At 43.5% G+C, this 24423-nt stretch overlaps 1 protein-coding gene across 2 annotated transcripts; it reads right to left on the reverse strand.

Annotated features, from left to right (window-relative positions):
• Positions 1–6735: 6735 nt before the first annotated feature.
• On the reverse strand, positions 6736–23892 carry LOC103165778 (NKG2-D type II integral membrane protein-like). Of its 2 annotated transcripts, XM_039914489.1 has the most exons (7): positions 23637–23892; positions 22056–22110; positions 18645–19712; positions 12516–12569; positions 10471–10622; positions 8465–8568; positions 6736–7173 (listed from the first exon to the last, which is right to left on the reverse strand). In XM_039914489.1, the coding sequence occupies exons 3-7, from the start codon at positions 18673–18675 to the stop codon at positions 7053–7055; spliced, it is 462 nt and encodes a 153-aa protein (XP_039770423.1). In that variant the 5' UTR covers positions 18676–19712; positions 22056–22110; positions 23637–23892; the 3' UTR covers positions 6736–7052. The 2 variants fall into 2 exon arrangements, with proteins under 2 accessions (XP_039770423.1, XP_039770424.1); XM_039914490.1 differs by lacking the exon at positions 12516–12569.
• Positions 23893–24423: the final 531 nt, after the last annotated feature.

Consider the following 24423-nt stretch of genomic DNA (forward strand, 5'->3'; position numbering starts at 1 on the left):
ATGTATTTTAATATCTTGCTTCCCCCACTCATCTGTAAGCTACTTGTAGGGAGGCATACTGTCTACCAATTCTATCATAATGTATTCGCCCAAGTGCTTAATACAGTGCTCTGCACACAGAAATCTCACAATAAATATCATTGATAGACTAAATGATTTCTTAGGGGAGAGAGAAGTAGTCTCAAAATAACTGAGCCTTCCTCTCCCAGCAAAAACTACAAAGACAATACGAAACCACGACGGGAGAGTCACTTCCTTCTTTTTCTACTTGAGTGACTGTCACGCATCTTGATGGAAGATGGTAATAGTTTTAAAACGACAGTGGAAAATGTTCAATCCAATTTCTCCCTAACAACCTATGCAAAAATATTTCAAAATTCATCTTCCTCCACCAACGTCAAAACAATATAGCCAAGTTCATCTTTAATCTTTTCCATAAACTTACCCTTTATCTTCAGGAGCCAGATTGACCCCGAAAATACCACAAGCACAGTTCCTAGCATCATAGCAATGAGCCACGAGATGAATGAGGGAGAATCTAAAAAAGAGGAAGGCAGAGGAAGGAACGACCTAGCAGAGTGAAAACCCGGACTAGGGCAATGAACCAGAAGGTTGTGAACACACATTCTTGTCTCTCTATTTTATATATACACATCTACTTCTCTGAATATTACTCTCTTTCTTACATTATCTCTGCATCTGCTTACCTCTTGCTCTCTTTCTAGCTCTCCTTCTGGGAGGAGAGGAAAGGGGTGAAAGATAAATCATTGTTATATCTGATTGATCCTCTCAGATCAAATGTTAGTAAATCTGTCTTCCCAAATGATAAATGAACACTGCTATATATAGGTCCATATATTTCTCCCTGTATTTCTCTTTTTCCCCATTAGACCATAAACTTGTTGTGGGTAGGGAATGTCTATCAACTTTTTCATACTTTACTCTGTCAAGTGCTTAGTACTATGCTCTGCATACAGTAAATGCTCAAGAAATATGATTGACTGATTTCTCCTTCACATCCTTATATCTGCATTTGCTTTTCCTCTCTCTCTGTACTTACACCTTAATCCACAAAGAGAGAGAGAAATGTAATATTATAATTAAATTACTACCTTCCCTCTCCCCTGGAAGCATCACATACCTCTGTATCCATCTGGGAGAGGGAAGAAGTTATCTCTACCCTATCAACACAGAAGCAACTGAAAATGTAGTTTTCTTCCTCAGAGGTGAAACAATCAGTAGTCACAGAATTCTTATTGCTTCTTCCACAAACTTACAATTTGCCTCCAGTAGCCGATTTAACACGAAAGTCATCGTGAAGAAGATCCCCAGGGTCACTGCAATGAACCACCATGAGAATGGAGAGCCTAATAGGAAGGGAAAGAGAGAGAGAGACTGAGAAGTGAGGGATGGACCCAAATGAGTAAAGCCTGCAGTCGGCCACTCGTTACATGTAGATGTATTGAGCCTTAATGATGGTACATGTGGATGTATTTAGCCTTAATGGCAGCTTTGCACTTTCTTTTTCACCACAAATGCAGAAAACGAGACTGAATCTGAAATCACATCCCTTTACCTCTTGCCAGATACAAAGGGAAAAAAAGCAAGACTTTTAAACCCAGCATCCACTTTCTTCTGAATGTAATCCTTGCCATAGCAGAGTAGGATGCACTTGAAGGAGTAACAATGATCAACATGATTTTCCTCAGTTCCCTCATCTGCAAAATAAAGATTCAATACCTTTTCTCCCTCCTACTTACATTGTAAGCCCCATGTGGGATCCGATTATCTTGTATTAACCCCAGGGCTTAATACAGTGCTTGCACATAATAAGCACTAAACTCGTACCACAATCATTATTGCACACATTAATTGATAAATTATGTGACCTAACCAAGGTCACCCAGCAGACACGGGTTGGAGCTGGGATTAAAACCCAGGTCCTCAGGCTCCCGAGCCCCTGACAGCATTAAGGATTTGGGCTGCGAGTACAGAGCTGTGCAGATCTAGCCCGAGGTCCAATATAAAAAGAAGCCATGAAACAGAGGTGAACTCTATGTAGACCATTTATTACTCCCTCTACGGCAATCAAGTTCCATCTTTGTATCCTTCAAAATTTTAAATTGAACTATTCCCCCTTAATGAGGAAAATCATGTCAATATGAGTAAATCTGCCTTCCTGTATGAAAAATAATCCTGCTATATATAGGCACAGATATTTATCCCAGTATTTCTCTTTCTCTCATGATGATCGTTGTATCTGCTTCCAGTAAGCCTGTTGTGGACAGGGATTGTCTCTATTAATTGCTGTATTATACTTCCCAAGCATTTAGTACAGTGCTCTGCACACAGTAAGTGCTCGATAAATACGACTGAATGAATAAATGAATTAATGAATGATCTGATACCACGAGGACTACATTCAAAAATAAGTGGTCACAGGTGCTACAAATCCCCTGCAAAACTAACAAGAGTTCAATAATAATTAGTCCTTGCAGGATGAATAACGATTAGACTGTGAGCTCGTGATTAGACTGTGAGCCCGTCACTGGGCAGGGATTGTCTCTATCTGTTGCCGAATTGTACATTCCAAGTGCTTAGTACAGTGCTCTGCACATAATAAGCGCTCAATAAATATGAATGAATGAATGAATGAATGAATAACACCCCATTCTAAAAAGTACTCTCTCTTTATTCCAAGCCATTTGACATACAATTAAAATATCAGAAGTGAGCATTTCCCTCAATACTGCTTGATGCCCAAATCATGTCCATTGGGAACAATTCTCCCTGGGTCCTCCCCTTAATCACCTTCTGCCACAGGGTCTTGAGGTTCGATTCCCAAAGTGGCCTCAGTTGCCTTTTGCAACTGATTCATTCGAGAAATGGATCCATTTGTGAAATGGAATTGATCCATTTCCTATACTCACCAGGACTGCATAGCATAGTGATCTCAGTCCGTCATACGTACCTGTGTTGGAGCCTGGATGTCGACCAGGCGGACATGGCATTCTGGAGAGCTTCTTGAAATGTTTTGTAAATTCTAAGACAGAGGACAAGCTCCTATTTATGTTAGAAATGTCCAGGGAAGAGAAATCTTTTACCACAAGACACTGCTAGCTGCTCTGAGTTGATGCAGCAAAGCCACAATGAGGAAATACTCAGAAGCAGCAAAAGGCAGGGTTTTTTTTTTCATTTTTACTTCTCGAGGAAGGAAATCACATTAATCGCCACCCATCAGTTGAGCTCTTTCAGAAAGAGAATCCACCGAAGGGCCACACCGATCTGTCCAATTCACCCATCTGATATAAGCCACCCTCAAATCCGTTGGATGCCAGTGTTTCTCCTGGGTGTTTGTCAATTCTCTCTGACATCAGTGCCCTTCCAAGATGGATTGGTGGGGCCGGCCTTACTCCTGCTACTCCCCTCCAACCCATTAAGGATGTTTTCTCAAGCCGGTCTCTCCACCCCGACGAAAACTTTTTGCCGTCGAAAATTTCGAGCGAGCTACATTCCACACAACACTTATCTAGGAGCTCTGATGTTAACCCCCATAAAGCATAGTACACAATTACACATTTTGTTATATGCTGTAAATCCACACCCTTACCTAGAGCCTTGCAGGTCTCAGACTGACTCCTCCTAAAAAACACTATTTACTTGAAAATTTGTTATTGCAGGCTTATAACGAACCTCATGGTACACAATTACTAACTTTGCTGTTGCGTATGCCTACAAATACCCTTGTAGAAACCACACAGAAAACTCCCATGACTGTCACAATACCAAGTTCACTTCTCTATTGTACCCATTAGAGATCTACTGCGTTTTTAACCATAGACTGTACGTTCCTTGTGGTCTGAAATCATGTCTAACAACTCCGTCATATTTTCCTAAATACAACAGCTTGCCCTGTACACTATAGTGTGCCTTTTTTATTTTCCTAAACATAACAGATGCTCTGTACACAGTAAACACTTGATAAATATATCTAATTTATTGATTGATTTTAATTGTACCCAAGTTCAAATTTTTCTCTTCTCTGTGAATCTGTTTCTCATGCCCTATTGGAAGCCCTTCTTGATTCATTTACAACACCAGAGTCAGTCAGTCTAAAAATATAACTAGCATTTATATGTTCTAGTGATTTTCTCAACACTCACATAACTTTGTTTATTAATTTGTTTCATCATTTTTTTCTGGCCTTCCAACATGACACATTTAGAGTACAATTTGTCAAAACTCCTGACCTATACTATGCTAAACTATACAGATATTACTATTATATGTAAAGAATTTCTGTTTGTGCAGAAATATATATATACATATATCTTTATATCATAAACTCAAAGGAGGAAACGTGTCTTGATTCTGTTTGTACCCTTCCAAGAACTTAGTATAAGGCCTTACACTCTGAAGGTGATGAACGCATTATTATTATTAAAGGTTTATTATTTTGAATCAATATCATTATTATTAATATGTTTGTTTAATACTTATCATGTGTCAAGCACTGTTCTAAGTGCTGGGGTAGATACGAGTTAATTAGGTTGGACACAGTCTATGCCCATGTGGGACTTACAGTGTAAGTAGGAGGAAGAACAGCTACTGAACCCCATTTTACAGGTGAGGAAACTGAGGCACATTCTGATTAATTGCTGGATTGATTTGGCTTGGGCGCTCCGGAGGGCTCATGAGGAAGTTCGAGGAGAGAGGAGGAGCAGGTGGCAGTAAACTGGGGATTTTAATAGACCAGCTTCTTTCCTCTAAGCTGTCAGCTTGCTGGAGGTGGGGAATGTGCGAACTGTGTTATATTGTACTCTCTGAACTTCTTAGTACAGTGCTCTGCAGGTGGTAAGCACTTAATAAATGCCACTGATTGATTCCTGGACCAAGGATCTATCGATAAAACATGTACAGAATCACTGTCATTCAAAACCAGTTATCTAACGGATTGGTTTCCAGTCAGGTTAAATGTTGGCAAATACAACTGTGATCAGAAGGTGAAAATCCCAGGGAGATGAGTTCGTGTGGCTGTGTCTCCAAAGACAGTAGTTTTTTCCAGTCATTCAGTCAGGCAGCGTCACCTCTACTCTAAGAGGCAGATTGGGGTTGTGAAGCTCTCAGGAAACACACAAAGCTTGGGTGATTTAAGTCCAGCATTGTAACATTCTGGGTGTCAGAATTGTCGGTCATTAGAATTTGCCTGCAGGAATTATGATTTGTAGGGAGGAAATCCTACTGGAGCTGGCTGTTCAGGCAGATTCATTTTGATCTGCTAAACAACATTTAAACAGGAAGTGAGGGGCACCTACTCCATGAAGAGATGGTGGCCACTGCCCCCAGGGTATCTTAGTGGCAAGATCCCGGGGTTGGGAGTCAGAGGTTGCGGGTTCTAATCCTGACCCGCCACTTAGCTGTGTGGCTTGGGGCAAGTCACTTAACTTCTCTGTACCTCAGTTACCTCATCCATAAAATGGGGATTAAGTCTCTGAGTCCCACGTGGGACCACCTGACTACCCTGTATTTACCCCAGGGCTTGGAACAGTGCGTGGCACATAGAAGGCACTTAACAAAATACCATCATTACTATTATTATTGACATCAAGGGCATAAAGTCATTAGTGTCATCCCCATGATTTTTTTGGTTTCGGTGGCAGAAGAGTCCTGTTTGTTCAAAGTGGCAGCTCAGATATTTCTTTTCTTACAGGTACACTCCTTGAGAGAGGTCTCATCTTTATATCTTAGATATATATCCAAGGCCCCAGTTGACTCTGTAAGAGCAGTGAAGAAAAACCCATCACTACTGAGGAGAAGCAACTCAACCACACAACCTGCTCATGGTAGCATCCAACTCTCTCCTCCCCTCAATCCTAAGCAACAGTACAACATAGGTAGGAGACAAAGGATATTGTTTGTCTTTGGTTATTTTAGAGTCCCTGAACAAAAGTACTTAGAATGCACTATTCACCTCAAACGAAAAAAAAGCCCCAAATGGTCCCCACAAAGTTATCTTCCTTATGGACTCATCAGAGGGGAACAACATGACCTAGTGAAATGTGCAGGAGCTGGTGGTCTAATCGCAGTTCTGCCACTGACCTTTTAGGTCACTTAGTCTTTCTGGGCCTCCTTTTACTCATCTGTCAAATGGGGATAAGAAAGCTACTTTCTAAACCTCTTAGATTATGTGTCTCATGTGGAATAGACAATGTGCCTAACCTGATTCCCTTTTACATACAACATGGCTTGGCAATTCAGGAAATACTTGATGAATGTAATAATAATAATAGTAATAATAATAATGACCATCAGGTGGGTTTTGTATCTTGGGACGCGCTAACAAATCCAGTAATATCAAAGTCTAACAAACTGCTGATTATATGGCTTTTAAAACTCAGAGGTTGCCCTGGCAACCTACATACAATACGCAACCTTAAATGGGTGGACAAAATCTCATCGATTTGGTTTTGCTCATCGTGACAAACAACAGTCAGAGAAAACTGGCAAGAATCCCGTGACCTGTCACATCTTGGCTCAGATGACAAGCTTAGCTCACTAACGCTGGAGGGGCCAGAAGTGAGCGATAGATAGCAGATGGCTAAATGGACACACCCCGTACCTAATCCCGGAGGATCCTGGAGATGTTCTTGGAGGTCTCTGTTCTGGAGCCCAAAATGGGAAAGCAAGAGAGAGGATGATCAGTGCTGTTGTGTGTAATGAAAGACCAATCACATCTTAACAGCAATCAATGTTTTAATGACACTAATGGACTAGGACTCACTTTGTCCAAATTCTCAGGGAGTGAGATTGGCGGTTAGGGTCACTAAGAAGGAGCTCCAATTGGTGGGTGATTAACTCCGCTGAGATGGGGGAATGGGTTCAATCTCATCTCCTTGCTTGGGTGACCCAAAGTAGTTGGTAGCAAAAGTGAGGAGGAGAAGGAAATAGCAGCGGGAAGGGAACACGGGCAAGAGAGTTCAGATTTTCTTTGCTGCGAGTGTCCGTTCTGAAATGGGTAACGGTCTGATTTCCATGAATTCCCAAGAAAGGGGCTAACAGCTGCTAGATTTGCAGATATATCTCTCATCCAATGAACAGTTTTTCGCATATACTTCATTTCCTGGATGTGAAAGTACACAGGTCCAGCGGGTATTTGACAGATGAACCTCCAACCTGCAATGGAGATAGATAAATTTTCTATCAATCCATCAATCAATCATATTTATTGAGTGTTTTCTGTGTGTGGAGCACTGTACAAAGAACTCAGGAGAGTATAACAGAGTAGGTGACATGTTCCCTGCCTATAATGATCTTACAGTCTATTCTTTTTGCATCCTAATTCCATGGGACAACTCAAAACAGTGATGACCTTATGTGGTGACAATCTGATTTATTTGATGAGGGTTGTTAACTAAAGCCACAAGCTATAGGGATGAGTTGATTTCATAATGTGGACAGGAGAAGGACTGGAGGCACGAATGTGGAAGTAATATGGCCTAGTGGATAGAGCACAGGCCTGGGAGTCAGAACGACCTAGGTTCTAATCCAGCTCTGCTACTCGTCCACTGTGTGACCTTGGGCAAGTCACTTCACTTCTCCCTCAGTCAACTCATCTGGAAAATGGGGATTTAGACTATGAACCCCTTGTAGGATAGGGACTTTGTTCAATCTGATTAACTGTATCTCCCCCACGGCCTAGAACAGTGCCTGGCCCATGGTAAGTGTTAAATAAACACCATGAAAAACTGACAAACAAAAAACAATTTGACAGTCACTATCTCCAGTCCACTGTGAGTGAGATCTGAGTGGAAGAACTGGCTTCTCCTTTAACCAAGTCCCCATGGATCTGAGCGATTGGTGACTAGAAAGTTTTTGGAGCTGGAACCTCACCTCACAGCTAGGTAGGTTTCTGAGAAACCACCTCATTGGGTCTCAGACTCTGTGCTGTGTGTTTGATGGGTTTTATATCTGGTCCCTGGTCAAGTGGGCCGATGAATTCCTATTCTGATCCCTTCCAGAGCGTGAGAGGAAACCAGGGGAATAAAGAGGTTTGCCTGGGGCTGCTAGATAGAGGGACACAGACCTCTCTGCTCTTGGAGCCCTGGTAGGGCAGGGGGAAACACAGGGTGACGTTGCTTTTCTGCCCTCATTTCATCCCCTAAACCTGGTCTCTGGTTCAAAGGCTCATACCCTACCCACGTTCTGCTGGCACTAATCAGTCAGAATCTCCTAAGATCTCAGTCTTTGGATGGAAAGAGCATGCTACCCCTCCTGAAGGGGTAGTCAGCCTCTCAGCTGTGAAACAATCTACTCTGGAATCCTGACTGTTTCTGCTCTTCCCCTTCACCCAAAATACTCCTCTTCCCTGGGGCAATGGACCTGCACTGAAGATGGAGGTGACATGTCACTCCAGAGGGAAGATTCCTAAAGAAAAACGCTTGGGGAATACTCCACAGACACTTACAGATCAGAGGATAGCAGTGAGCCATCTGTCCACTGCCAGGACTTCTCATTTTCGGAAAGAGAGAGTCCTATCCAGTGATAAAGAGATAATAATTTCAAGAAATCCTGTTGGAAATACAAACAAACCAAAAAGTAATCAGACCCTAATTGTACCACATGTGCAGGGATATAGGAGCAGTGGCTTTGTGCAGGAGGCTCTTTGACCTAGAAACCATGCAACCGGTCATTTATACTTCTTCATCGGAGAACCCTCATTTGGGAATCTCACCATTCGGCCCTGCTCATCGCTTCCGTTTTGGTGCACGGAGAAGTTGTGCCTTCTGTTCTCTCATAGGGTCTTGTATGCAAAGTTTGAAACTGAGCGACCTTTGTTTGGAAGGGATAAACGACTCTCTTTCCAGGGCTCAGGCCTCCCTTCCTCCCAGAATTGCAGGCTCAAAAGGTCTGTAACAGAGGGCCGGGGCCCGGGCTGTGAATCCATTATTGCAGGACACCAACCAGGGTTCCATCACCGGCTGACAGGAGCACTTTCTTTGTAGTCTTTTGTAGTATAATTTTTTGGTACGGCAGTTGGACAAGGTTCTAATAGTTTGATTATTATCTCTTCCCCTCCTCAGTGAGTTGTTTCTACTGGAATTTGTAATGAAAATATACTAATGGAGAGTCAAATGCGGCATCCATATTAAATTGAGATTTTTGTAGCCATGAAGAAGGTTGACACTGTCATTATTACTATTATGATTATTATTAATAATAATTGTTCAGGGCTTATTAAGCACTGTACTAATCACTGAGGAAGATTCACCATAATCAAGTTGAATACCTAGGGGCCTCTCACAGGGAGTAGCAGGGAGAACAAGTATTGTAACAACATGGCTCAGTGAAGATGAATGACTTTTCCAAGGTCACACAGCAGGCAGGTGGCGAGCCGGGTTTAGATTCCAGGTTGTCAGACTCCTATTCCTGTGCTCTCTCTACTAGGCCATTGCTGACCCATGACTGTCCTACACACCTTTAAGTTCTGGCTGAATCCTGAAGCCATTTTGATGCCATCCTCTGGATGTAATGGCTGTTGTGATTAGGCTTTCTACCTTCATGACTCTTTCTGTACTACTGAAGAATACCATCATCGACAACGGTAAGGGAACTCAGAAGCGCCTTAATCTACGGGACAGTAATCCTGATCCTTGTTTGTAAGTTACTTCTACCAGTTCATAACCAGTCAGTTGATCAGTCACCAACTACTTTTAATACTTCACACTGAAGTGATTAATCAAGAAGGCAAACGACCAATGCTGAACCTGTGATCCACAATTCACACCTTTTCTGGATGGCACATGAGAGGAGAGTAGCCAATAGCGGGACACCCAAGTACTACCGACTTGTTCATCCCAAGCGCTTAGTACAGTGCTCTGCACATAGTAAGCGCTCAATAAATACTATTGAATGAATGAATACTAGTGTGTGGATAGAGGAAGGGTGTTTAGAAGTCTGCCCTTCCCCCCTCCTCATCTTTAGAGACCCCACAGGGGTGGTCTCCGTGGTCACGTGATTGATGGTTCTACCCAAAAGCAGGTTCAGAAGTCAGGATTGGCATGGAAATGAATCTTTCTGGGACCTTGTCAGGAAAAAGTACAGCTTTAATTTTCCAGGGCCTTGTGACTGGTTGGCAAAGGCAGGTATGGAGGTGTTTGGAAGGGAGTGGTGGCTGGAAGACAGGATAGGGGTCAGCTGTTTAAGGCAGGGAATTGTTATAAGACTGTGTAATGTTGATTTTTCATGTAGAACGCATCTCTCCCCAGAGTCTTTCTCCACTTCTTCCCCTCATCCTAACTCCCACTGGGGATAAGGGGGACGATTTCAGAAGATTCACCTGCTCCTGCACTATTTCATGTGGGATTCCACCCAGGCTGTCTCCTCCTCCCTGATTCTGCAGGCCTGGACCCTAAAGAAGGTAGAGAGCAAATGAATGAATGATTGAATGAATGAATGAATGAATGGACCTACCCGCTCTTCCCTGCTGTCTATCTGCAGGAGGCTGGAGTTCTGAGCGGCCCAGGCAGTGCGGCTTCCTTCCCAAGAGGCCGATTCCTTGGAGAACAGGTAGCGGCAGTTCCTGTAGGCTACCCAGTTCTCTCGACATGGACCACTGTGACATCCTAGAGAAAAAGGAACAGTTATTAAATTGGGCAAGCCCTTTATGAAACTTAAAACAGGTCACGGGGTTCATTCAATCTCCTGGATCTTAGCAGAGTGCTTTAGCCAGCTTTGTTTGGATTTATTTTGCTTGTAAATAAGTGAAGGCCACTGGTCTGTTTTGCTTTTCCCAGTTGCTTAGTACATTGAATTGAACCCAGTGCATTTTCAATAAATATTTTTACTATTTTTGCTACTGCGATTGTTAGTATTACTAGATGTCATCATATCTTCCTTTTATTTGGGATGATTCTGTCAGGGGACATCTCGCCCAGGTTATTGCAGTCTGGCATAGTGCAGGGTGGGGGCTTTGAGTTGACGCTCCCCGGCTGTTCCGTGAATGGCCCTCGTGGAGACAAGGGTCTGCCTCGAGCTGTCTACCTCCCGTAACATAACAGCACGAGTTGTGCCACTGTTTAATATGAAGCAGAACGTAGAACTACACTAGTGTTGGTCACACAGTTGCATTTCTGCCCTGCCCACCTAAATGAATAGGGTCTCACCAACGGTTGTGTTAGTTCCAAAAATGAAGCACTACTATCCATTCCTCTACCATCTATCTGTCAATCTGCCTTTCTGTCTGTCTACAGTGTGGGCCTTCAGTGTAAGTTCATCAGCATGGAGGCAGTGATCATTTCTCATGATAACACAATAAAGTGGCTTTTTGGGAATTCAAGATGGATGCCAAAAGACAAGACATGAAATTTCATCTGTGTGGATAATACTTGCAATGGAGGATAATATTCCTTCAGCATCTTGTGCATCTAAATATTACCCTCTGCTGGATTGTAGCATCTGTTTGCCAGTAGACCTGGTGCTGTTTCAACTCAGCTTACAGCAGTTGTTTGGCTCTCCACTTAACAAATGAGTGATGGGACCAGTCTAAATCACTTAGCTTTAATTCTGGTAGGCTGACTGCATCCTAGAGGCTCACGGTCTCTAATCCTGTTATGCCCATCTGATGATGAGCTGGACACATAGGTGGCATAGTTGGAATTGCCCGAGGAGTCTTAGGTTGCCTTAGATAAATCCGGGTCACATGGACTTTCCAGACTTGTTTCACAGACATTTAGTTTGGGTTGAAGCTTCGAGCTAAATTGGAATAACTTTCTGTCGGTCTCCCAAAGGGCAGGCAGGCTCTCTGGATCTATATTTCTATCTCTTTGCATTGAACATAAAACTGTCAGGAATACCATCCTTGGTTAGGGCAGTAACCCAGCTAGTTCTGAATTCTTTCTCTAAACGAAGTAACATGAAAATGGGAAACTTAGAGAAAGCATGAGAGATGCTGTTTTCCTTGATAACCATCCTCATGGCAATGGATGCACATTCTGATATTTCTAATGCTTTGACTCATTGATTCTCTCTAAATAATCTAATAGCAATAAAGTGGTGTCTGCATTATCAGAACTCCCCTAGTTTTTTTTATTAGACATATTAGTCTAATCTAACAGAATGAGTGATCCAGAAGCCCAGAGAAAGGAAAAGTAAATCAGTGTGTTCATCTCTTGCCTGGCCTTCTGAAATAAAGCCCCAGTAAAAGAAAACCCAGGATTGGATTTTGTCTAATTCAGGAATGTGAACTACAAACTCTCTCCTCACAGCAGCCCTGATGTGTTCTAGACTGTTCTAGCTTCTTCTAAACACTAAGCCTGGTGGGGGCAGAGATTGTCTCTCTTCATTGCTGAATTGTACTTTCCAAGCAGTTAGTACAGTGCTCTACACACCGTACGCATTCCAAAAATACAAATGAATGAATGAAGCAGCCTCCCTGAACTATGTACACTAATGTGAAACAAAGGAATTGGCATCTGCATACTCCCCAATGAAATCAACAGCAAATGAAGCTAACCAACCTTCTACATTGTGGTTTGATGTGGTAGTGTTGTTATCTTCTTGAAAGCCACATGCTAGAAGGGAGATGGAGAAGCAGTGTGATTCTCATTACAAGATGGCCAAGATCCGTCCTTTCCTCTCCATCCAAAAGGCTATCACCTTAGTATAATCACCCATGATATTCCCACTGGATTACTGCATCAGCATCGTCTCTGATCTCCCAACCTTCTGCCTCTCTCCGCTTCAGTCTATACTTCACTCTGGGCCCGGAATATCTTTCTACAGAAACGTTCTGGGTGTGTCACCCTCCCCCTCAAAAATCTCCAGTGGTTGCTTATCAACCTTTGCATGAAGCCAAAACTCCTAACTACTGGTTTCAAAGCTCTCTGTCACCTTGCACCCTCCTATCTCTCCTCTCTTCTCACATTCTCCAGGCCAGCCCTCACAGTCTGCTCCTGTGGTGCAGCTCTCCTCTTCAGTGTGCCTCGTTCTCACCTGTCCCACCGTCCTATCACCGGCCTAGAATCCCCTCAATCAAATCAAATCTGCCAAACTAGCACTCTTACCCTCTTCAGAGCACTACTGCAAGCTCATCTCCTCCAGAAGGCCTTCCTAGACTAAGCTGCCCTTTTCCTCTGCTCCCCCCACATCACCCTGACTCATTCCTTTTGTTCTAATAATAATAATAGGGTTGGTATTTGTTAAGCACTTACTATGTGCAGAGCACTGTCCTAAGCACTGGGGGAGATACAGGGTCATCAGATTGTCCCAGGTGAGGCTCACAGTTAATCCTGTGATTAAGTTAAGTTAAGTGACTAGCCCACAGTCACACACCTGACAAGTGGCAGATCTGGGATTTGAACCCATGACCTCTGATGCCCAAGCCCGGGCTCTTTCCATTCTATTCCCCTTCCTGCTCCACAGCAGTGTGTATCTATATTTATAATTATAATTCTATTTATTTACATTGATTCTATTAATGCTTGTTTACTTATTTTGATGCCTGTCTCCACCCTTCTAGACTGTGAGTCCGTTGTGAGCAGGAATTGACTCTATTTTTGGCTGAATTGTACTTTCCAAGTACTCCACTCTGCACACAGTATGCGTTCAATAAATACGACTGAATGAATGAACAACATTTCAACTCTCTTGTTCCCTATCGATCAGGTAAAGATGTGTAATCACATATATTAATTGTCTCTGATCCTCAGTCTAGGTCATAGAGGAATGAGGTCCCAAGGAAGAACAGATTCTCAAGGTGGGAGAAGGGAAACTTGGTTTTAGTCCATCAGTTGTATTTATTGTGTCAGAGAAGTGTACTCAGTGCTTGAGAGAGCATAATATGACAGTATATGAAACACATTCCCTTCCCGCAGCAAGCTTTATAGTCTATAGGGAGAAATGGACATTAATATGAACAAATTATAGATATGTACAGAAGTGTTGTGGGGCTGGGAGGGGAGGGATGAATAAAGGGAAGAACTCAGGGCTGCTTACGAGAAGCAGCGTGGCTCAGTGGAAAGAGCACGGGCTTTGGAGTCAGGGCTCATGAGTTCGAATCCCAGCTCTGCCACTTGTCGGCTGTGTGACTGTGGGCAAGTCACTTAACTTCTCTGTGCCTCAGTTCCCTCATCTGTAAAATGGGGATTAAAACTGTGAGCCCCACGTGGGACAACCTGATTCCCCTATGTCTACCCCAGCGCTTAGAACAGTGCTCGGCACATAGTAAGCGCTTAACAAATACCAACATTATTATTATTAGGGCAACACAGGAGATGAAGAGGAGGAAAACAGGGCTTGGTCAGGGAAGGCCTCTTGGAGGAGTTGATCCTTCAATAAGGCTTTGAAGGGGGGAGAGTAATTACCTGTTGGACATGAGGAGGGAGGGTTCCAGGCTAGAGGTCGGATTTGGGTGAGTGGTGAGATAGTTGAGATCGAGGTAGAGTGAGAAGGTTAGCATTAGAGGAGCGAAGATTGCAGCCTGGGTTGTCATAGAAGAATAGAGAGGTGAGTTAGGAGGGGTGAGCCGATTGCATTCTTTAAAGGCAATGGTGTGGAGTTTCTCTTTGATGTGGAGGAAGATGGACAACCACTGGAGGTTCTTGAAGAGTCGGGGGAAACAAGGCCTGAACGTTTTTGTAGAAAAGTGATTTGGGCAGCAGAGCGAAATATGGACTGCAATGGGGAGAGACAGGAGGCAGGGAGGTCAGTAAGGAGGTTAATACAGTAATCCAGGCAGGATAGCATAAGTGATCGGATTAAGGTGATAGCAGTTTGGTATGGAGGAAAAGGCTGATTTTAGTCATGTGAAGTTCGAACCGACAAGATTGACTCATGGATCGAATATGTGCTTAGAACAGTGCCAGTGCTTGAACATAGTAAGTGCTTAACAAATACCATCATCATGTGGGTTGAATGAGAAAGAGGAGTCGAGGAGAACCCCAAGGTTATGGGCTAGTGACACATGAAGGAAGGTGGTGCTGTCTATGCTGACAGGAAAGTCGGGGGGAAGACAGGTTTTGGTTGGGAAGGTGAGGAGATCTGTTTTAATAATAATACCATTAATAATAATAGTTGTAGCAGTAATCATAAGCTATTATTGTGTTCAGAGCACTGTGCTAAGCTCTAGGATAAAGTACACAGGTAGTAATTAGACACGGTCCCTGGCCCTTAGGGGACAAACCATCAATGTATTCATTCATTCAATAGTATTTATTGAGCGCTTACTATGTGCAGAGCACTGTACTAAGCGCTTGGGATGAACAAGTCGGCAACAGATAGAGACAGTCCCTGCCGTTTGACGGGCTTACAGTCTAATCAGGGGAGACGGACAGACAAGAACAATGGCACTAAACAGCGTCAAGGGGAAGAACATCTCATAAAAACAATGGCAACTAAATAGAATCAAGGTGATGTACAATTCATTAACAAAATAAATAGGGTAACGAAAATATATACAGTTGAGCGGACGGGTACAGTGCTGTGGGGATGGGAAGGGAGAGGTGGAGGAGCAGAGGGAAAAGGGGAAAATGAGGCTTTAGCTGCGGAGAGGTAAAGGGGGGGTGGCAGAGGGAGTAGAGGGGGAAGAGGAGCTCAGTCTGGGAAGGCCTCTTGGAGGAGGTGATTTTTAAGTAAGGTTTTGAAGAGGGAAAGAGAATCAGTTTGGCGGAGGTGAGGAGGGAGGGCGTTCCAGGACCGCGGGAGGACGTGACCCAGGGGTCGACGGCGGGATAGGCGAGACCGAGGGACGGTGAGGAGGTGGGCGGCAGAGGAGCGGAGCGTGCGGGGTGGGCGGTAGAAAGAGAGAAGGGAGGAGAGGTAGGAAGGGGCAAGGTGATGGAGAGCCTTGAAGCCTAGAGTGAGGAGTTTTTGTTTGGAGCGGAGGTCGATAGGCAACCACTGGAGTTGTTTAAGAAGGGGAGTGACATGCCCAGATCGTTTCTGCAGGAAGATGAGCCGGGCAGCGGAGTGAAGAATAGACCGGAGCGGGGCGAGAGAGGAGGAAGGGAGGTCAGAGAGAAGGCTGACACAGTAGTCTAGCCGGGATATAACGAGAGCCCGTAATAGTAAGGTAGCCGTTTGGGTGGAGAGGAAAGGGCGGATCTTGGCGATATTGTAGAGGTGAAACCGGCAGGTAATGTAGGGAGAAGTGACATCTTTCCTCACTCCCCCTCAGTTCTTTGAAGGGGTCAGTAAGCATACATTGGAGGGGAGCCAGTTGACATAATATATTTAGATTTTCAAAAATCCTGAGATAGAATTATACCCAAAAGCTTCCTCACAAAACCTAGGGATGAGAGATCTGAAATAATTGGATTATCAACTAGCATCTGGGCTCTGTATATCCGAACTCCATCTTCTGGCTCCTGCCTGCCATCGTGGAAATGAAAGGCTTTTTTTTATACTAAAGTGATTAATTAAAAAGCTCTCATAAACAAAAATACATTCAAATATCTTACAGTGAAAACCTTTTTAACCTTTTATCTGAGTATTTTGGGGCTTTTCCCCCTTACCCTTTTCATAACCCCATACTCATCTGCCCATCTGCACTAAGAGTTTCCACATTTTTGCTCACCCAACTAAAATTAATACTCAGAACATGTTTTGACTGTAAGTTCCTCATTTTTGGCTTTTCAAACAAATCAAAGACTCCTTTGATAATGGTATATGCCTTATTTCTCCATAACACACATCCCTGTCTTATCTAGATATTCCATTTATTGTTTGCATTTATAATACCAACTTAAAAGCAGTTGGTGCTATTGTCCCTCACTGGTTTTCTTCTTCTCACTCCCTGCTTGCCTTCACCTATTATGTTTTCCTTTATCTCTCTGATGTCTTTTTTCTTAAATGGTAATTAAGTGCTTCCTACGTGCCAGACACTGTATTAAACTCTGGGGTAGATATAACATAATCAGGTTGGACACAGTCTGGGTCTCACATGGGGCTCACAGTCTTAATCCCCATTTCACGGATGAGGTAACTGAGGCACAGAGAAGTTAAGTGATTTGTCCAAGGCTACAAAGCACACAAATTGAAGAGTCAGGATTAGAACCCAGGTCCTCTGACTCCCAGGCCCAACAGTTCCCACATTGCTTTCTTTCCTTTTTTTCCAGTAGTCTATGGGATGACTTCTTTGCCTCACTTTCCTTCTCATACCTCGGCCAGGTGGACACGGGAGAGGAGAGAGTTGAGGACTCTGCTCCTCCATCTCTCATTATTCTTTTTCTCCGCCATTTCTATTTGCTCCAACAATTTTTGATTTATTTTTTACCCTCAGTTTCCCTAAATCTTCTCTTGGCTTGCTTTTTTCTTTGGTTTTTTTTTATTTCTTTTGCTTCTGGCATTCAACTTGGGTAAAGTGATATTCTGTTCTCTTCCTTTGATTTCCTTTCTGGGAAAATTTAGTCCTGCCTCTTTTCCTTCCTGTCATGCACACCTGAGTACTGTCATGCGACACCTCCCTCATTCCTTCCTGCCCTTTTGCAAGATAGATGGCCATGCTACCATGATCGGCTTCACTCCTACTTGCTGCTCCTCACCTCCCTTGCTTACTACCCACCCTGCCCATGTCCCTCCACTCTTATTCTATTGTTCCTTCTGTTTCCTCCTTCAAATTGTTTTCTGTCTGAATTTCCACCTTCTTTCTCCATAGGAGTTTGCTGTGCACAGTTTGCTGAGGAAACAGCATGGACTAGCTGGATAGATCATGGGCCTGGGAGTCGGAAGGAACTGGGTTCTAGTCCTGGTTCTGTCACTTGTCTGCTGTGTGGCCTTGGACAAGTCACTTCACTTCTCTGTTATTCAATTACCTATCTGTAAAAAGAAGAGTAAACTGTGAGCCCCATGTGGGGCACAGACTATGTCCTACCTGATTAACTTGTATCTACCCCAGGCCTTTCTACAGTGCCTGGCACATGGTAAGGACTTAAAAAATAATATTAAAAAGAAAAAACCAGCATGTTATTACTCCTACACACAACATATGTTTCTCTGAAAACCTTACAATTGATTTGGATGTTGCCATTATAACCTTCTTCAGTTAGTGCAATAATTATAATGGTATTTGTTTGGCTTTTACTTTGTGTCAAGCACCATTCTAATCCCTGGTGTAGAGGCAAGATATTTATGTTGGACACAGCCCCTGTCACACAGAGCACTCACAATTGAAGAGGGAGGGAGATCAGGCATTGGATCCACATTTTACAGATGAGGAAAAGGAGGCAAAGATAGGTTAAGTGACTTTTCCAAAGTCACACAGCTGATGGGAGGTAGAGTGGAGATTAGAACTCAGGTCCTGGGGTAGTGCTCTTTCCACTAGGTCTTGCTGCTTCTTGGGGACTTTCTCCTCCCTCTACCCCTGCAAGGATGGGGTTACCCTAGGAATGGCAGGTGGGGAGGGAGGGAACTGTGCAGTAAACACAGGTGGACCATGGCCGTTAACACTAACTGCACTCCTACAACACTCCCACTGAGTTGTTGAGGATTAGAACCCAGGTCCTCTGGGTAACACCATTCGAGCTCACCCCAGGCAAATGATCCTTCCATTCAAACTAGGCTAGCTGGAGACATGACCCCTTGAACACGGACAGATGGACACACATGAATTAGAGGATTTCACACACTTAGAAAGAACTTCAAATACTCACTCTTCACAATCCTGACTGTCATAGATTCCATGGCAGCCAGTAGCCCAAGGCACAGGATCCCCAGAATCCCAGTGACAAGCTTCCATGGGATGGATGGAGAAACTGTCAGGAAGGAAGAAGATGCTTTGAGTCATAGGATGGGCATGAGGGAGCAGCTGGGCTGAAATTAATAGGACAACCCCAGGCCTGGGACTCCAACAATAAGAGAACAGAGCTCTGAAGAAGAAAGAACTCTGCGAGTTTCTTGAGAAGCAGTGTGGACTAACGGAAAGACCTCAGGGGTGGGAGTCCGGAGACCTGTGTTCTATTCCTGGTTCTGCCATTTGCCGACGGTGTGATCTTGGACAAGTCACTTAATTTCTCTGTGTCTCAGTTTTCTTGCCTGTAAATCAGAAACTAAATACCTTTCTATCATGAGTCCCCTGTGGGACAAGAACTATATCTGATCTGATCGGATTGCGTCTGCCACAGTGCTTGGCCAATAGCAAGCACTTAACAAATACCCCAACTCTCGTTTATAATATTAGCTGTCAGAATCAGGCACTCAAAGAATCTGGAAATGGTTAACCAGGCCCATGACATCACTTTGCCACTCACGTGCAGAGTCTTTATTTCACGGCAGTGATTCCTTCATTGAAGCATGCACAGAGACCCTGTGAGGCTGCTCATAACCTGCCATACCTGTGGTCTACCCAGCCTCACACTTGCCTGGTTGCTGGACACAGCCGTAGAGGGTCATCTCTATGTAGATCAGTTGCTACTCACTTGCTGCACCGGTACGTTTAATGCCCTGAGAATTTCTGTGCTGCTGTAGTTGAGAAGGCTGGGAATTTTTCAACTCCGTATAGGTCACCTCCTCCTCATGACCTCGGGCTGGTACTTTCCTGGCTCTTCTATGCTGCTGCTGCTGCTGCTGCTGAGAAAGCTTGGAATTTCTCAACTCTGTGTAGGTCACCTGCTGCTCCCTGAAGACATCTTCGTTCTTGGGTTTCTTAGGTCTTCCTTGCTGCTGCTGGGGTGATTTTTGATGGATCAACTCCGAGTAGGTTACATGCTGCTTGCTCATCTCTATGGAGAGGAGGGAAGCAGGAGAGAGAAGGAAAGAGGTGGGGAGATAGAAAGAGAGAGGCAGTTCAGACTCCAGAGTTTTAAAACTGATGTTGGGACATGAAGCACAGTGAGGAAGTCACATGGGAATTCTTGGAATAGAGGGAAACCCAGCCCTGTATCTTTTCTCCTGGGATCCACCTTGCAATCCAGAGTCCCCCAATATTGGCAGAGATTTTCCAAACTAAGTGATGATATCACTGATTAATAATAATGATAATTGTAATATGTGTTAAGCACCTATTATGCGTCAAACACTATTCTGAGCACTGGAGTGGATACGAGCAAATTGGGTTGGACACAATCCCTGTCCTGCAGTGACCTCAGATCCTCAATCCCCATTTTATATATCAGGTAACTGAGGCACAGAGAAGTGAAGTGACTTGTCCAAGCAGACACTTGGCGGAACCGGGATTAGAAGACATGACTTTCTGACTCCCAGGCTCTTGCTCCCTCCACGTGGCCATGCTGATTAAGCATTTAAGGTATGTGAAACATTGCCCTAAGCATTGGGTAGAACATATGGATAAGCACTGGGTAGAACATGGATATTAACTCAGTAGCAGTTAACCACTCAGTTATCAGCCTTAGCAAAGGCTGGATGAGGGCTCGAAAGATAGGTCTGTGAGAAGAATCCCACCCTTCCATCTCCACTCCCCCAGTCGACCCCTCCACACCCTCCACCCCCGCCATACACACACTCAGATGACTCTGTGTGAAGGAGAAATCACCCTTATTATTGAAAGCTATAATTGAAAATCGTCCCTCAAGGAACAGCTGCAGAGGATTGGTGAGAGCAAGCCCGTCCGGGAAAATCAAAATTCCCAATATAATCCATTCAGTCCGTAGTATTTATTGAGTGTCTACTGGTTGCATAGCATTGCATTGAGCATTCAGGAAAACACAACAAAAATCAAAGTTACAGCACCTCCTCTCGAGAACCTTGGGTGCAATGGGAGCACTTTAATGGCACTGTGAGAGGATGATGGATCCTCCATTGATCAATTCATCGATGGAATTCATTGAGTATTTACCTTGTGCAAAGTACTCTATAAAGTGCTTGGGGAAGTATAATACAACAGAATTGGTAGCCATGTCCCCTGCCCATGAGGAGTTTACAGTATAGAGGAGGAGGCAGGCAATAAGAGAAACAAATTTTATATATCAGTCAATGGAATTTATTGAGAACTTACTGTGTCCAGACTAACCACTTGGGAGAGTGCAATACAATAGAGTTGGTAGATACACTCCATGCCCACTGTGAGCTTACAATCTAGATATAACCTAAGTGCTACTACGTTAGTACTGGGGCTGTACTAAGTGATGGGATAGATAGGTTATATAATTTAATTTTATATAAGTTAATAGAGAATAAAGGATTAAAATAAATGCAGGAAAACAAACCACAAACAATCTGGATTAACATATTGGGCAATCTGGAAATACCAGTCATGAGTTCTAATTCTGCCACATTCGTTCAATCATAATTATTAAGTGCTTACTGTGTGCAGATCACAGAACTAAGCACTTGGAAAGTACAATTTGACAACAGATAGAGATAATCCCTACCCAACAACAGTCTCAGCTCACTGTCTAGAAGGGGGAGACAGACAGCAAAACAAAACAAGTAGACAGGCATCAATAGCATCAAATAGATAAACGAAATTATAGATATATATGCACATCATTAATAAAATAAAGAGAATAATAAATAGGTACAAATAAACACAAGTGCTGTGGGGCGGGGAAGGGGTTAGAGCAGAGAGAGGGGGTAGGGACGTTGGGGAGGGGAGGAGGAGCAGAGGAAAAAGGGGGCTCAAACTGGGAAGGCCTCTGGGAGGAGGTGAGCTCTCAGTAGGGCTTTGAAGGGGGGAAGTGAGCTATTTGGCGGATGTGAGAAGGGAGGGCATTTCAGGCCAAAGGTAGGTTGGGGGCCAGGGGTCGACGGAGGGATAAGTGAGAACGAGGCCCAGTGAGGAGGTGGGTGACAGAGGAGAGGAGTGTGAGGGCTGGGCTGGAGAAGGAGAGAAGGGAGGAGAGGTAGGAGGGGACAAGGGGATGGAGAGCTTTGAAGCCGACAGTGAGGAGTTTTTGCTTCATGCAAAAGTTGATAGGCAACCACTGCAAGTTATTTGAGGAGGGGAGTGACGTGCCCAGAGAATTTCTGTAGAAAGATAATCCGGGCAACAGACTGAAGTATAGAGTGAAGCGGGGAGAGACAGGAGGTTGGGAGATAAGAAAGGAGGCTGATGCAGTCATCCACTTGGTATATGAGATATTGTATCATCAAGGTACAACACTTACTTGTTGTGTGATCTTGGGCAAATCACTTCACTTCTCTGTGTCTCAGTTACCTCATCTGAAAAATGAGAATTGAGACTGTACTTGGCACGGTAAGAGCTTAACAAATACCGTTATTATTATTATTGTTATTGATTCATAAATCATCAAACAACAGAAATGTAGCCACATATATTTTCTCAATTTACCCAAGCAATAGAGACTTTATTTAGGGATTGAATGACTAGAATGCAAGGAATAATGTGAAGAAAATTTAACTTCTGAAGATATTTTGGCTTGTCTCACTTGGAAATTCATTCAATAGTATTTATTGAGTGCTTACTGGGTGCACACCACTGTAATAAGCACTTGGGGAGTACAGTATAACAACCAACAGACACATTCCGGCCCACAACAAGCTCACACAACCAACATTTCCCCCAACATCATCTGTAACACTATTCACAAGATTGATTAAACCCAAATTTTGAGCTGGATAGTGTGCCAGACAAGTGCTTGGCAGATAGTAAGTACTTAACAAATACCATCATCATCATATGGGAACCTGCAGCAAAAGAGATGCAATCCCTGCCCTAGAGGAGTTTATGATTTCATGAAGGAGGCAAGCAGAGAGAAAATACCCAGTATAAAGAAGAGAAAGGTTAGAGCACAGATAAAAAGATGAAGACAGAATTAAGCAATATAATAAATAAGTAGCTGTAAAAAGATACATACATAAGTATAACAAGACACTTACTGAGGGTATTTTAATTTTGAATAAAACCATGTTCGAGTATGAAGATCTAAGGCAAGAATAGCCATGACACTGTTCCCTGGAATTTTTATTTCCCATCTATGATAATGCTTCCTTGAGAAGCAGCGTGGCGCAGTGGAAAGAGCACGGGCTTTGGAGTCAGGGCTCATGAGTTCGAATCCCAGCTCTGCCACTTGTCGGCTGTGTTACTGTGGGCAAGTCACTTAACTTCTCTGTGCCTCAGTTCCCTCATCTGTAAAATGGGGATTAAGACTGTGAGCCCCACGTGGGACAACCTGATTCCCCTGTGTTTACCCCAGCGCTTAGAACAGTGCTCTGCACATAGTAAGCGCTTAACAAATACCAACATTTATTCCTTCCCATTTTGTAACAGAGTAATCATCGTCTTACCTCGATCAAATAAATTAAGAAACATTTCAGAGGCAACATAGTAACTCAACTCTGTAATCTAGATATACAGAAGACGCCGTAGATGGTGGCTAGTTTACAGATGAAGAGTTTAGGGTTAAGAAAACAAAAAAATGATGAGAAGATAAAGAAGAAGATTTATAATTTGAATCTTCAAATGTCTGTTGAATTTTTTTACTTATTCATTTATTTATAGGCCTCCTCGGGACTTGTGTTCATATGCACATTTGATCTTTCTTTGTCTTTCTTCCCCATTAGAGCATAAAATCCTTGTGGTAGAGAACTCATCATTTTGTGCTTCTAATATATATTCTAAATGTATAGAATAGGGCCCTGCAATCAGTAGATGCTCAATAAATACCATTTCTACGACCACTTCACCATTTCACAACGATATAGACTTTCCCCATTGTGATCCGTACCTGTTCCGAGAAGAGAGTGCAGTCCCTTCAAAGAAAGATGTGTGCATGTGAAATCATGAAGTTCTGAGGTCCATCTCGGGTTTCGTTGGGAAGATCCTTAAAGGAGATGCCCCTGCCAGTTCTGCGTGGATCCCCCACAAAAGGTAAGTAAGTTCTGATGCCCACGTCTGACCATCCTGTGAGTAGCATACATACTGAGACACCAGTGGAAAGAAATTCACATGTGTGTAGCTTCCGATCAGACAGCCCAGGAAACGAAGAGGTTGCTGCTGGGGTGAAATCTCTCCACAAGCTGTGCCCCTCAGTCTGGGAGGGCTTTGATCTTTCTGCCCTTGAGATGAAGGGAGAATATGTAGGTCATCTGCCTACGTATCTAGACGAGCTTGTATAAATGCAGATAAGCTGGAGAGGCAAGCTCTATGGTCCGGAACTCAGTAAGAAATTGAGACTATTCTGGACATTCAGAGCAGTTTCCAGTGCCTTCTCTTTTTCTGATTTCTAACAGGAGGCTCTCTCTTTGATCAGTCTCTCTCCTCCCCACACTATTTCCACCCCACTGTCATTTCACGGTCAGCACTTGGGGGCAGGGAACATGTCTATCAACTCATTAATGTCTCTCAAGTAAGCCAGTGCCCTGCACAGAGTAAATGCTCAGTCAATATGATCAACTGATTGATTCTGCTTCACCTAAGGATTTGGTCCTTCACACACGCAACCACTGCATTTCCCTCTACTCTATTGTTCATTCAACCATTCAATCATATTGATTGAAAGTTCACTATTGTCC

This window comes from Ornithorhynchus anatinus, chromosome 17, assembly GCF_004115215.2.
Source record: "Ornithorhynchus anatinus isolate Pmale09 chromosome 17, mOrnAna1.pri.v4, whole genome shotgun sequence".
Lineage (NCBI taxonomy): Eukaryota > Metazoa > Chordata > Mammalia > Monotremata > Ornithorhynchidae > Ornithorhynchus > Ornithorhynchus anatinus.